The sequence below is a fragment of the Leptonychotes weddellii genome, chromosome 7 (assembly GCF_054177405.1).
Source record: "Leptonychotes weddellii isolate Sample4059 chromosome 7, ASM5417740v2, whole genome shotgun sequence".
In the NCBI taxonomy this organism is placed as follows: Eukaryota; Metazoa; Chordata; class Mammalia; order Carnivora; family Phocidae; genus Leptonychotes; species Leptonychotes weddellii.
This window is the reverse complement of record NC_138375.1, coordinates 526997-539438: the sequence shown is the minus strand read 5'-3', so window position 1 is coordinate 539438 and position 12442 is coordinate 526997. Positions and strand designations below refer to the sequence as shown.

Sequence of the window (12442 nt, the reverse complement as noted above, 5' to 3'; positions counted from 1 at the left end):
CAGGAGGTCTCTCTGTGGACCAGGACGTGCCGGTAGGCTACCACAGCCAATCCCCCCCCCACTCACTCATCCCCTGCAGATCAGTAGATCAAATAGTCATGATCATCATTTTGTGCCAAAAGAACAAAAATATTGAGTCAGTGGCCACAATTTCAACTAACAGCTCAACCTGCCAGACACAACTGCAGTTTTCAACTTTTTAAGACCGTTAATGCTGCATTCAGGTAACTCACTCCATATTGGAATTAGCTATTTTGAGCTATGTCAGGGAATGGAAAAACATGAGAAATCCGCTGCTAGAAGAGTGAAAAGACACCCAGCACCTTCATCAGTTCTTCCAAACACGAGAGGTAGATTTTGAAGATGGCTGCTGCAGACGGCGGTCCAATGTACTGCCTGATGTCAGCCCTGTCCACGAAGGCCACGTCGATCCTCTCTGTGATGTTGGAAGTGGTCAGAATCACCACGTTGCAGTGCCTGAAGGTAGAGGAGTGCGCGCCAGTCACCAGGTGCCTCAGTGACTCCCTCACACCCTCCGCCCATGAAAGCCAGCATCCTAGCCACTGTACTCCAAGTCCCAACACTGGCCTACACAAAGTCTTCCAAGGCTCACGCCTGAGTGCCTGTGGGACTCCCAACTCCCCACTAGGCTCTCCTGGCCGCAACACAGTGCACCAAACAGACCCTCTGCTCCTCTGCCTTCTGGAAAGTTCTCCTGGACTCCCACTTCACTATTTCCTCTCTTCCCTCAACCATGGTGTGGTGAAGCTCTCACTTGTGTGCAGTCCTGACTGCCCCATCAACCTGCTGGGCATGCCCGGGTAACTGCTCTCCACATGGTTCTCATGACCCCCACACGTTGCGAAGCTGAACTATTTATCCTGTTTACCAGCTGCTTTCCCCCTTTAGCTTCTAAGCTCTACAAAGAGAGCACTGTTGCCTAGTCTGTTCACTGACATGGGCCAGCACAGAGAAGGCCCAAGGCACCCTGGGGAGCATGCTCCCCTGGGGCCCGTGGTTGGCATACAGGCTGCAGGAAGGTGAATGGCCAGCTTTACCTAGTATCTAGCAACAGGTGCATAGCACAGGGTGAGCAGGGGTGAGCCAGTGAGGGTAGGGGCAGGGAGTGCAGGGGTCCTAGGAGCCCAGAGAGTCAGATACACACAAAGGAAGGTCTGGAAGGGTCACCTTGAGGGGCCTGAACAGGGAGCGTGAAGTAAAAGGGGACAAGAAGGTACGAGGGAAACCAGAGGCCCACGTGTCCCTATTCCCTCCTGAGCCCACACCTGCTGGCGACAGGAGGGGCATTGGGGCTCAGTGGGAACCCTGGAAATGGGGTTTCAGAGCTGAATGGCTGCCCTGGGAGTGTGCCTGATACCTGGTCCAGGTGGTCCCGCAGGCCTCTAAGGGGTGAGCAACAGAAGAGGGGAGAAGGCCAGGCATGGGCTGCCTAGGCTGCCTGAAGAGATGAGAGGCCAGTGGCAGAAACTGAGGTGGTCTGGAGAGTGGAGGCTGGGGAGGGGTTGCCAGGAGTCAGATGCTGTAGAAAACTCCAGGGAGAGCAAAGGCCCTCAGGTGAAGGAGGCACAGGGGTAGAAACCAGACTGAGGAGCAGGGGCGGGGAAGGAAGCAGAGATGAGGAGGGGCTGCACCTCGCACGTGGCTGGCCTGTGGCAGGGTGGAAGCAAGCGGCCCCTGCAGTCTACCCCAAGAGCCGCATCTCAGGAAATCAGAGCCTCTGTGGTAAAACTACCCTGAAGGCCTGGAGGAAACAGCCCTTAGCACAACTCAGTTCCCTGTGAGTCCACATGCAGTAAGCTAGCTTCCAGGCGGTGCTCTGGAGTCTGGCACCCACAGTGGAGGACAGCACTCCCAGGACTCACTGTGAGAGCTGTGATCAGCAGAGGGGGCGGTGAAACACTGTGGGGAGCACACAGGGGCTCTGGTTTGGACATCACTTCCTTGTGAGTCAGGTTAGTAGGAGTCACTCCCTAAAGCTGGATCAGCTTGGGGCACACTGACCACAGGCTCTGGACCTGCACGGCCGGACTGCGGAGAGACGGAATCTGGCCCCATGAAGGGCACGCAGGTGACACTCACCCGCCCACCGCCAGCCCTTCGAGGCTAACAAACGCTGGGCAGTGCTGGCACCAGTGCTTGAACGTGGCGTGTTTCACTCCGTGGCATGTGCTTCTCTGCATCGTGCGAGTTTTCACCACACTCAAGTATGTTACGTTTTTAGCAGTTTAGTACGAGTACTTAATTCTTCATTATTGCGTTTAGTATATATACTGCCTCAGACGGGCAAAGACAGAGCTGATGCTTAGCAGCAGCCGCTGTGTCCAGTCGAGGAGCCGGAAGTAAGGTCTAGGGGTGTGCGGGCACCTCACACCCTGCCCATGGCTTCTCACGTGAGGCCACCATGTCAGCATTACCTCTTAATCTGATCGATCTGGGTCAAGACGGCATTGACCACGCGTATGGCATCCGAAGGCTCGGCGCCTGCCCTGCAAGCATTACGGGCGGCTGTGAGGCTCTCCACCTGTGGGGATGGGACAAAAGGTGGAAAAGGATAGCGCCTGGCCCCACAGGCAGCCATGGGATGCAACAACAGAGCAAGTGGGGAACAAGTGAAGGGGTGTGCTGAGCCCACTCTGCCAGAAGCTGGACATGCGGGATACCGAGGAGGAGTGGGCTGCATGACCGGAGGGCTGGACGGAGGCCGGGCTCAGCCAGGGGTTGGATTTGCTTCAGTCACAGGTGTGATGTCCAGATGTGCATACCTCATCAATCAGCACAAACACCAGAGCATCTTTGTCATCAATCAAGTCCTGAATCTTCTGGAACATCTTAGTTACCAGCTTGCCACTCTGGAACCAAAATACTCCTTTAGTGTCGACTTGCACTCTTCACGCTGCCTGGTGTAGACATGTACCCATGGTCCCCACCCAGCCTCGGTCTGAGCCCAAGGGGCCCGAGAAGCCCACTGTCTCCTGACGGCCCCTTGGAGAAATCCCTAAATCCAAGAAGCCAGGGCCACATGGAAGGAGGCGGACCACACGCTACCTTGCCCTATTCCACGCGCCAGGACAGCGAGCCTGAACCCACACCGGCTCAGCTCCGGGCTGCCTGGCATGGGCGCCTCACACTCTGTGCACTTCCTCCTTCCCTTTCCCTGCCGTCCCCATGACTAGGAACAAGATGGGCCACGGACGCAAACAGGCAAGCTGGTAGGTGCATGCCTTCCAAGTGCTCCCTGTCCTGGCTCACCACCCACCAGAGGGACCTACAGACACAGGTGCCTGGGCGGCATTCTCCTGTGCTGAGGGGCACTTACAACGTCACCTTGGCTGAGCCCTGCAATTCCGATAGAGGAACGAGGCTCAGGGCCCTGGGGGCGTGCTCAGCTGAGGATGCGGCGCTCGCTAGAATGAGGGTGCTCTCCCTAAGAGAAAGGTGAGTGTCTGTCCCACCCAAAGGTATGGATGTGACAAGCAGAGGGTCCTCTCAGGCCTCACACTACTTCCAAGTTACTGCTTAGCTCTGGAACTTCCCTCTGACCCTGAAGTCAGCCACACAGTCACGTGTTGCCGATTTCTCATGTTCTTGGAGAAGGTTTGCCTACTACACGGGACACCTTTTCAACTACAAGGTCGGCAATCCTGAGAGGTAGAAGTGATGCTAATACTTACTTCCGAAAACCACTTAGAAAAGAGACTGTGGCTGTTTATTTCAATTAATTGGCCATACCGGTACCTGGGAGGATAAAACAGAGTTAAGACGACTGGTTTACAAATCAGGTACCCCCAGTGGCAACCACTCCTTCTTTAGCACTGCCCACTAACTGGTTAAATCACCAGTTACTAACCAGGGCTCGAGGCAATCATGAATTACAGGGTAATACCAAAAAGGGCTCAAATAATTATGAAAACCTAATGACATGCAGTCAGTGGTTCTGGTTAAAGCAAACAAAGTGTTTTGAATTGAATAATATCTTCATTTGAATCAAAGCGAGAGTAAAATCTCCCTCACTTCTAATCTACGCATAATTCACATCTCCAGCGCTGTAAGAAGTATTACCAGTAGTAACCTGGCAGGCAAAACAAAACATAACCGTCAGGAGCTTTCTGGCTGGAGCTGAACATGCTTTCTTCCTTCCCTAAAACTGAAATGAGTGTGACAACCTGTTTCGCAGCACAAAATTACTTCCCGAGCCCGGGGCTGCCCAGATGCCCCAAAGTGAACCTCAGCACATACTGACTGAAATCTACCACTGACCCTCTGCACGCACAGGAGGCGGCTGAGACCTGAACACGCTTATTTCTAACTAAAAGCAGACAGGGAGCGAGACTGAGGCAGAAGGGAAGCCGAGCCAGGTCCTCTGCACCTGGAAAGTCCACACAAGAAAAACAGTCACTTTCAAAAAATTCTAATTGGCTTTCCATTTACTAATTCTGTTTACAAAAGAGGGAAGGGGAGAGACAACCTAACGAAATAAAGATTGGGTTGAATATTACTATTTAATTCTAAGCGTTTTGATAAGATGAGCAACAAAGGCTCGCTAAGGTTTCTTTTTACAACTTCAAAGCCAAAAAATAAATGCATATTTCCAGATGGTTGTACTTCAGAGAGTTGTATTTCTTATAGTAACATCTTCAGTCTCCTGTGTTTTAGGAAATCACCCCAAGAGATCTTTAAAACACAGATGTGTTTCAGTATGTCAAGACAAAAACCAAGTCGCCAAACATAAAATAGAGGGTAGATAAAGAGCAGTTTCCCAACATAAAAATACCTACAGGACATTTTTGAAAAGAAGAATAGATCAAAGTATACCTCATAGGATTCCCTCATCTAAAGTCACACTGAGTAATGAGTATCAGATTAACCCTCCGAATTAATCAAGCAGAAAATGAGACAAAATCACAACGGCAGCTGTGACGGGACTGGGTGGCAGGCATGGAGGATTGTCACCCCACACGGGACCTGAGGGGGCCCTAAAGTGCTCTGGCTCTCTGCCTGCAGCACCTTCCAGCCACAGCCCTGGAGGGGACCCAAGAAGTGTGCAGCCACCGGGCCGACCTGGACACAGAGGCCTGAGTTCTAGGAACCTGAGGCAGCTGGAGGCAACCGAGCAGAGTTCCAGAGGGGACGCAGATACGTAGGAATAAAGCTCCAGGAATCATCACAGGGTCCCTCTGGGTCTTTGCTGAACACTCAGGGATATGAGAAAAGGGAAATCCCATGAGGCTGGAGAGCCCTGAGCTGTACGGTTCCTGGTGTTCACAGCTGGGACGTTCACGTTCCCAATGGCCCAAGTGGACAGTACCCACTATGACTCAGGGGGCTCCCCTGAGACCCCCGAAGGGCCTCCCTTCAGCATTCAGTCTAGACCCCACTCCAACAAAGCTTAAGAACAAACCTCAAGAGGATCACGTTAAATCACAAGTAACGGAAATGCCCACCAGAACAAAATCCAACAGAAACAAGGTCTGCATTCGATCAAAGCTTGGCTGGCAGGACAAGCAGAAACTGACCCCGAAGCAGGAGAACCACCCAGCAACAGTGAGACTCAGAACTGACAAGTGCGATGGAATTAGCAGAGAAGAAAGTGAAACTGTGACGGTACACTTGCTCGAGCATTTCAGCAAGAGCACAGCATCAGAGAGCTGAAAAGTATGAAAGGAAACAAGCGGAACCTCCCGAAGAGAAATATACACTATCAGAAATGAAGATGTCGCCGAATGGGATTAAAAGCATATTAGATATTTTGAAAAATGGCCCAAAATGGAACACAGAAAATTCTAAAAACCTGAAAAGACCAAAAAGCACATCAGTGGCCCGTGGGACAATATCAGGTCATTGAACCTGCAAATCAACAGAAAATGGGGGCGGGGGTACCTGAAACAATGGCCACGTAGAGTCTAAACGTGATGAAGCTGCCAGAGCTCAAGAAGAAACAGACCCAGCCTGAGAGACTTGGCCACTCCTCTCCCAGGTGATGGAACAGTGACCATCAGCAAGAGCAGCAAGCATCCTGAGCTGTCACCCAAGCATCCCACCCCCGAAAGCAGAAACATGTTCTGATGCGTACAGGAAGTCACCAGAAAGACCACGTGCTGACTGTAAAGCAAGTGCCATCAATTTAAAAAGACTGAGACCCTAACTTGGCACCGCTGAGTACTGAGGAAGTAATTAACCTGCCTTGAAAGAGAGGGACTACATACAGAGTCAAGGGAAATGATTAAAAAATAAAAACACCTCTGTGCCACAAACGAGAAGCAAGCAATCCCGTCCTGCTGCTCTCCTTTCTCAAATTACCAGAAGTTACCTGCTTGAAAGTCTAATGGTCAGTTTCTGGGCTAACGCTTTACACAGGGATGTTTTTCCAGTTCCCGGAGGACCTGCAACAAAACCCAAGCAAATGTTAAGCCAGCGTTTAACAAGTGGGTGCATTATGCACAGCATACAAAATAGGGAGAACTCAATGCTATGAATGTTATTCCCCCAAGCACTGCTTGCTAACTCACAAAGAAGTCCGCCAGCAGCGTGAGTGCCGTAAAATATCACCAACACGCTTTACGAGTCTTTCCCTTTTCCTCCTAGTTTGAACTCAGCTCGTGTTTCTGGTCTTAGCTCCCACGCCCCCAACAGAGCACTGCCTCCTGGCACGCAACTCCCCTCAGCATCCCAAGAGGGCTACATTTCCTGGTTGACGTCTTCACTGACACCCTCCTTGTCCCCATGTGTCTTCTATACAATCCACAAAGACACCTGGCGAAAGGTCAAACACCTCTCATGACCCTCATTTCACCGGGGCCCACACTAAACCAGAATGGCAGCCAGGTGAGGGCCCCGCTCATACAGCTTCTTCCCTGTGGGCCACTTAGCGCAGAGCCCTGTAGCAGCTCTGAGACCAATGTGAAGGACAAATGCATCTGTCAGAGGACAGGCACCTTCAACTCTGATTTTCTGCACACATTCTCAACAATTAAAAAAAAAATACCAATTCTAAAGAGAATATTAGCTATTTCACTAATTAAAATATCTATTGATCGCCTACTCAAAACCTAGTATTAGGACAATGTGCTGAGCATATTTGCTGCTTAATAGACACTTTTTAGGACTGCATAGCAACCTATAACCTTAACTGATGTAAGAAGCTAATGACTCTGCACCCCCATTTCACTTGGGTGTTCTCTCGATTCCTTTCTAACCAGTGACATCAAGAAAAACCCAATGCTTTTTTTAAAGATTTTATTTATTTACTTGACAGACAGACAAAGAGAGAGAGAGAAAGAGCATACAAGCAGAGGGAGAGGGAGAAGCAGGTTCCCTGCTGCGCAGGGAGCCCGACGTGAGACCCGATCCCAGGACCCTGGGATCATGACCTGAGCCCAAGGCAGACGCCCAATGACTGAGCCACCCAGGTGCCCCGAAAAACCCAATGTTTTCCTCGGAGAAGATTCAGACAGAATTTCAGGAGAGTACGGCTGTCATGTTTTACAGTCATAAAGTGAAGTTCTAAGGACACTACAAAGAAACGTGAGGCAATTACTGCCCTAAGAATCATATGATCACTTGGGGGATTAGACAGATACTTGAAAAGTTGTTGGTTTTTTTTTAAGATTTTACTTATTTATTTGAGACAGAGAGAATGAGAGACAGAGAGCATGAGAGGGAGGAGGGTCAGAGGGAGAAGGAGACTCCCCGCCGAGCAGGGAGCCCGATGCGGGACTCGATCCCGGGACTCCAGGATCGTGACCTGAGCCGAAGGCAGTCGCTCAACCAACTGAGCCACCCAGGCACCCTGAAAAGTTTGATAATAATGCAGAAAAGTCACAAGGCAGTGATCAGGTGGCTGCCAAATGGCAGGTCAAGTAGCAGATGCCCAGAGTAACATGAGCTAGATCGGCTTGTCAGGGAAGGGACATTCTAAGGCAACTCTGGCTGCATCAGAAAACAGAGTGGGAACTCCTCAAAGGTCAACGGGATGAGTAAAGAAGCCCGATTTCACACAGTCTATCTTGTTAAATAAGTAAAAGCCCACATGCTTTACCATGCAACAGCACCACCCGGTTCCAGGCGATGAGATTGCTGTCAACGTTCTTGTCTGAGAACAGCAAAGTCGTCATCACGTAGTCAAGGAGCTGAGTGAAGAAAGGTAAAATGCAGTCAAAGGTGCCGTTGCAGTGGAGGTTCCCACCAGATGTGCTGCTGGAGCTTACACCCGGGGAGTGGGGACGGGCCCTGGGCTGCCCCTTGGAAGCTGCCACCGCGGCACCAGAGATGCCACACGAGGACAGGCTGGCTGTTACAGTGTAAGTGTAAAGGACAAACACGAGGGTCACTTTCACTAAAGATGCCAAGATCGCACAAGGGACGAGACTGATCACGTGACAAGCGTCTCCGACCTCGGGGCAACGGGGCAGTGGGCAAGCGGCAGCACATGTGCCCGAGACAGCAGCCAGGACTGTGTTCTCGCAGCCTGGGGGGACGCGGGGTGAACCTCCAGAGTCCCCCACCGCATGCAGAAGGGCCCTTCCCCTTGAAGGGTTCAGACGAGCTGGTGCTTGCTCAGGCCTGCCCACCTGCTCTGTCTGACCTTTGGCCCTGCCTCCTCAGTCCCAGTGGGTTCTTAAGAGCACAATCCAATCAAAGTTGTCTTCACAATGGGCACCCTCCCCTTTCTCTCCCGAGACCACTCTGCTGGGGGGCAACCCCGGAGGACAGATATGCAGGACATGGGCTGCTGGTGGGCCTGAGTTCCCAAAGCCTTTTTGAGTCAAAGGGCTCCAAGATGCTGGAGAACAACACAGTACTGATCCCACTTCAAATAACCGGCCTTCTTGGAAAATAGCACAAAAAACTTACATGAGATTTGACTTCCACATCATATACGAGGCTATCCCAAAGCCCATGGAATTCAGCTGGGAAAGAATAAAACAAAAACCTAATTTTAGGAAAGCAGGCTATTACACTGACCACTGAGGTTTGCTCTGAGCCGCTGATGCTCTCCACTGCCCCATGAGTGGCCGGCTAAGATTCTCATTATAGGGAAGTTAACTTTTTGAACTTTTTCTTAATATTTGAATTCTTCTTAAAATTAAAGATGCTAAGTAACTGCCAGTCACATAACTTTTGACAGATAATTAAATGGAGTACAGAGTCACTTTCTCATCATGTTACTCCACACAATTGTCTTTTGTGGACCTGCACTTTGCCATGAACATATCCCTGACCCACCACTCTCCCTGCCAGCCAGCACTTGGGCAAGACAGCAGCAGGTCTAGTCCAGCTGTCAGGACCTCAGACATAAGCCCCAAGGACTGAGCTACCCCCCGACTCCACCTGCTAGAACCATGGCAAAGTCCTCAGAGAAGCAAAGAGAAGGCAGGAGGAAGGAGTCACGCAGCAGGTGAGCAATTGGGCAGGAAAAGAAGAACACCTTCAGATTCTCAATTAGCACCATCTTAGAGGGACCTGCCTGAAGGAACACAGTCTTACAGTGAAGATCTCTACTTTCCTCTTTTATGATATGCTCTCCATTTCACAAGAAATAAGACATGCTGAAAGCGTACAAAACAAATGGATGAATGCAAACTCCTCAGCTAACTGACTTGGAGAGCCCAGGCCACGTGCTGACGTCTGACCTTGTGTCTCGAGTGTGGCCCGCCTGCTGTCACTGTCACGCACCTGCAGGCAGGACCCAGTGACTTGCTGCAGTGATGTTCTCAGTCTCCTCTTCCAGAGTCTCACTGCTGGGGCCTCCCTCGTTCAGCTGGAAGACGTGAAGTGCAATTGTGCAGGCACCCAGATCAATGGGCTGTGGTGAGAAGGGAAACCAAACAAATCCACACAAACTGAAAAATAATTCACTTCCTAATTCTAGTCATCGAAGTTAGATGGTAACATCCAAAAACAAAGATCGAACATGCAGAATGTCAGAAACCAGTTCTTAGATTAGGTAGAAAAGCTACCATGTTCAGGTTTAGTATTAGCTCTTTTTTAAATACTTCCCCCCGCCTTTATTCAAGAAAGGACTTTACTGTTCTTTGTAATCATAAAAGTTACATGCTTGTTGAAAAAATACAAAAAAACACAGAAGGAAGAATGCCAAAGCCCCCCACATCCAACCTCACCCATGTTTTGGTCTATGACGCACCACACATACTTGACCGAACATGGATTCAGCCGCATAGTTTTCTAACTGCGCCTTTCCCTCTCAGTAGAGCTTGGAAACATTTTCTGTCAGTAGTAAGAATCAGCGTGTGCTTTTTCACAACTATACCACATTAGGTGTGGATGTATCATTTCCTTAGCCAACCGCTGATTAATAGACAGTTAAGATATTTCAAATCATTAGCCATCATTAACAAAACATATATATAGTTCACGTATCTTTATAAAATCACATAATTGTTAAGACAAATTCCTCTAGGTGAACGTGCCAACTCAAAGATGAGAACGTTAAAATCCGTCCTTTAATCTGTCCTTCCTCAGTAGTGTGGAAAGCTCTTCTGTTTCCTTCAGGCTGGCCAAAATCAAGTAGGATGGATAAAACTGACAAGCCGCAAGGGTTAGTCCCAGCACACGAATGGAGAGGTCCACCTTGCAAGCAAAATTGCCAAGCCAATTCTTCCAAATTGATTCTTTATGAGACGCGAACCACACAGATACAGGTGATACGTCTTCCTGAGGCAGACACTTTGGGCTGCTTTTATACCGACAGAAATGCCCCAACGCATCCACCCTTTCACACAAAGGTGGTGGGTGAGACAGTCCACACGATGGACTAGATGAAGACCGTCTAGAAGGAAAGCCCATCTTCTCTCTGCAGCTGTAGCCCCCATGTCTCCTATGGTCCTACACTGGCCTCAAGAACAGGGAACGGGTAGGGGGGTCTCGTCAGCGTAGCCCACCACTGCACTGTATCCTGCCTCTGGTTTCCCATCTGTCCCCCTACTGTGCTGTGAGCATCCGGACAGCGGGGTCACATCTACTCCCACCACCTGGCTCTTCACAGAGCTGGTGCCCATCTAACAAACCAAAAGGTAAATCAGGCAGTTTCTGACAACAGACCAGCAAAGAAGCAAGCACATATTCATGATACTTTTGTTTTTTTGCTTTCTTAAAAGTAAACTCTACCCCCAATGTGGGGCTTGAACTCATGAACCCAAGATCAAGATCGCACACTCCACAGACTGAGCCAGCCAGGCACCCTCATGACATGGACTCTGTATTCAGCTAAGAATTAATGATTCCTCCTCACAGTGAATTAGGTACCTGTGGGTCTTTCACCTTTAACTCTGTGTCAACAATAGACACGGATTGCACGTTTCTGGTCAGAAAAGGCTCATCGAATTCAGTCCACGTGTAGTCCCCAAACACAATATTATGTCTGTTGAGTAGCTTTCTAACACTCTGCTTTATGTCTTCTTTTTTTGCAGTGCTGGGGAAACAAAGGAGACAGGAAGAAGAGAGCTCAGTTTAGAACAACACTGTAGCAATCTGTGTCCAAATCAGACTGCTCCAGAAAGGAGCAGCAGTGGGCTTGCCCGGGGTCGCCCTGCTTCTCCCTCAGAGAAAGGGGCAGCAGTAATGGTTCCTGCTATACCAGCTGACCAGAGGTGGGTCAGCACACCCACGGTGCCCGGGACCAGACTGGCGAAGGTGGGTCAGCACACCCAGGGTGCCCGGGACGTGGCCAGGATGGTGGGTCAGCACACCCAGGGTGCCCGGGGCCAGACTGGGGAAGGTGGGTCAGCACACCCACGGTGCCCGGGGCCAGACCCGCACAACCGGCGCTCAGGAAACCGCTGGCTCTATGAGCGAAACAACAAACCTCCCGGCGCCCGGGGATGCACCGTAGCAGAAGCCCCAGGCCTGTGACCCGCCTGAGCCAAACGCGAGGCTTTCGGTGCGGCACGGGCGGCTTCCAGAACCCCTCCCAGGACCCCGGCTGGCCCTGCGCCCTCGGCTCCCTCCACACTGCGACCCTCGGAGCCCCGGGACCGTCCCTCGGGGGCAGGCCGCTCTGGGCGGTCTCCCCCCGCCGCGCACAGGCGGCGCCCACAACACCGTCTCCACGCCGACCCCGGGGGCGGCCCGCGAGGCTCACACGTCGGGCGGCGGCCACCAGACGCCGCCGCACGGTCCGCGGACGGCGTCTCCGCGCTCCGCCAGCAGCCGGCGCCCCTTCGGTCCGGCCCGCGCGAGCCCCCGGGGCTCACCTGCCGCTGCGCTGGTGCACCTCCACATGCACGGTCGGCGCCTCGGCCACGCAGGGCAGCGCCTGCTTCAGGTCGCCCACGGCCTCGTCCATGGCGCCGCCGCCGCCGCCGCCGCCGGGAGCAGCGGGGACCCGGCCGGAGCGTGGCCGCCGCCGCCTCGCGCCCCGCGCCGCCGCCGCCGCCGCCGCCACCGCCGCCGCCGCCGCCCGGGC

At 51.8% G+C, this 12442-nt stretch overlaps 1 protein-coding gene across 2 annotated transcripts in view; it reads right to left on the bottom strand.

Annotated features, from left to right (window-relative positions):
* The window catches only part of TRIP13 (thyroid hormone receptor interactor 13), a 16327-nt gene extending 3927 nt beyond the window's left edge, over positions 1-12400 (bottom strand). Inside the window, exons 1-10 of one of the 2 annotated variants that reach the window (XM_081825849.1) lie at positions 12231-12400; positions 11299-11449; positions 9694-9823; positions 8872-8927; positions 8057-8147; positions 6329-6401; positions 3693-3756; positions 2784-2870; positions 2436-2542; positions 324-477 (exon numbers count right to left, since the gene is read on the bottom strand). In XM_081825849.1, the coding sequence (XP_081681975.1) occupies positions 324-477; positions 2436-2542; positions 2784-2870; positions 3693-3756; positions 6329-6401; positions 8057-8147; positions 8872-8927; positions 9694-9823; positions 11299-11449; positions 12231-12322 (1005 nt within the window). In that variant the 5' untranslated portion in view covers positions 12323-12400. Of the gene's footprint in view, positions 1-323; positions 478-2435; positions 2543-2783; positions 2871-3692; positions 3757-6328; positions 6402-8056; positions 8148-8871; positions 8928-9693; positions 9824-11283; positions 11450-12230 lie in introns of both variants that reach the window. The other variant, XM_081825848.1, reaches the window with a different exon arrangement.
* Between the last annotated feature and the right edge of the window lie 42 nt (positions 12401-12442).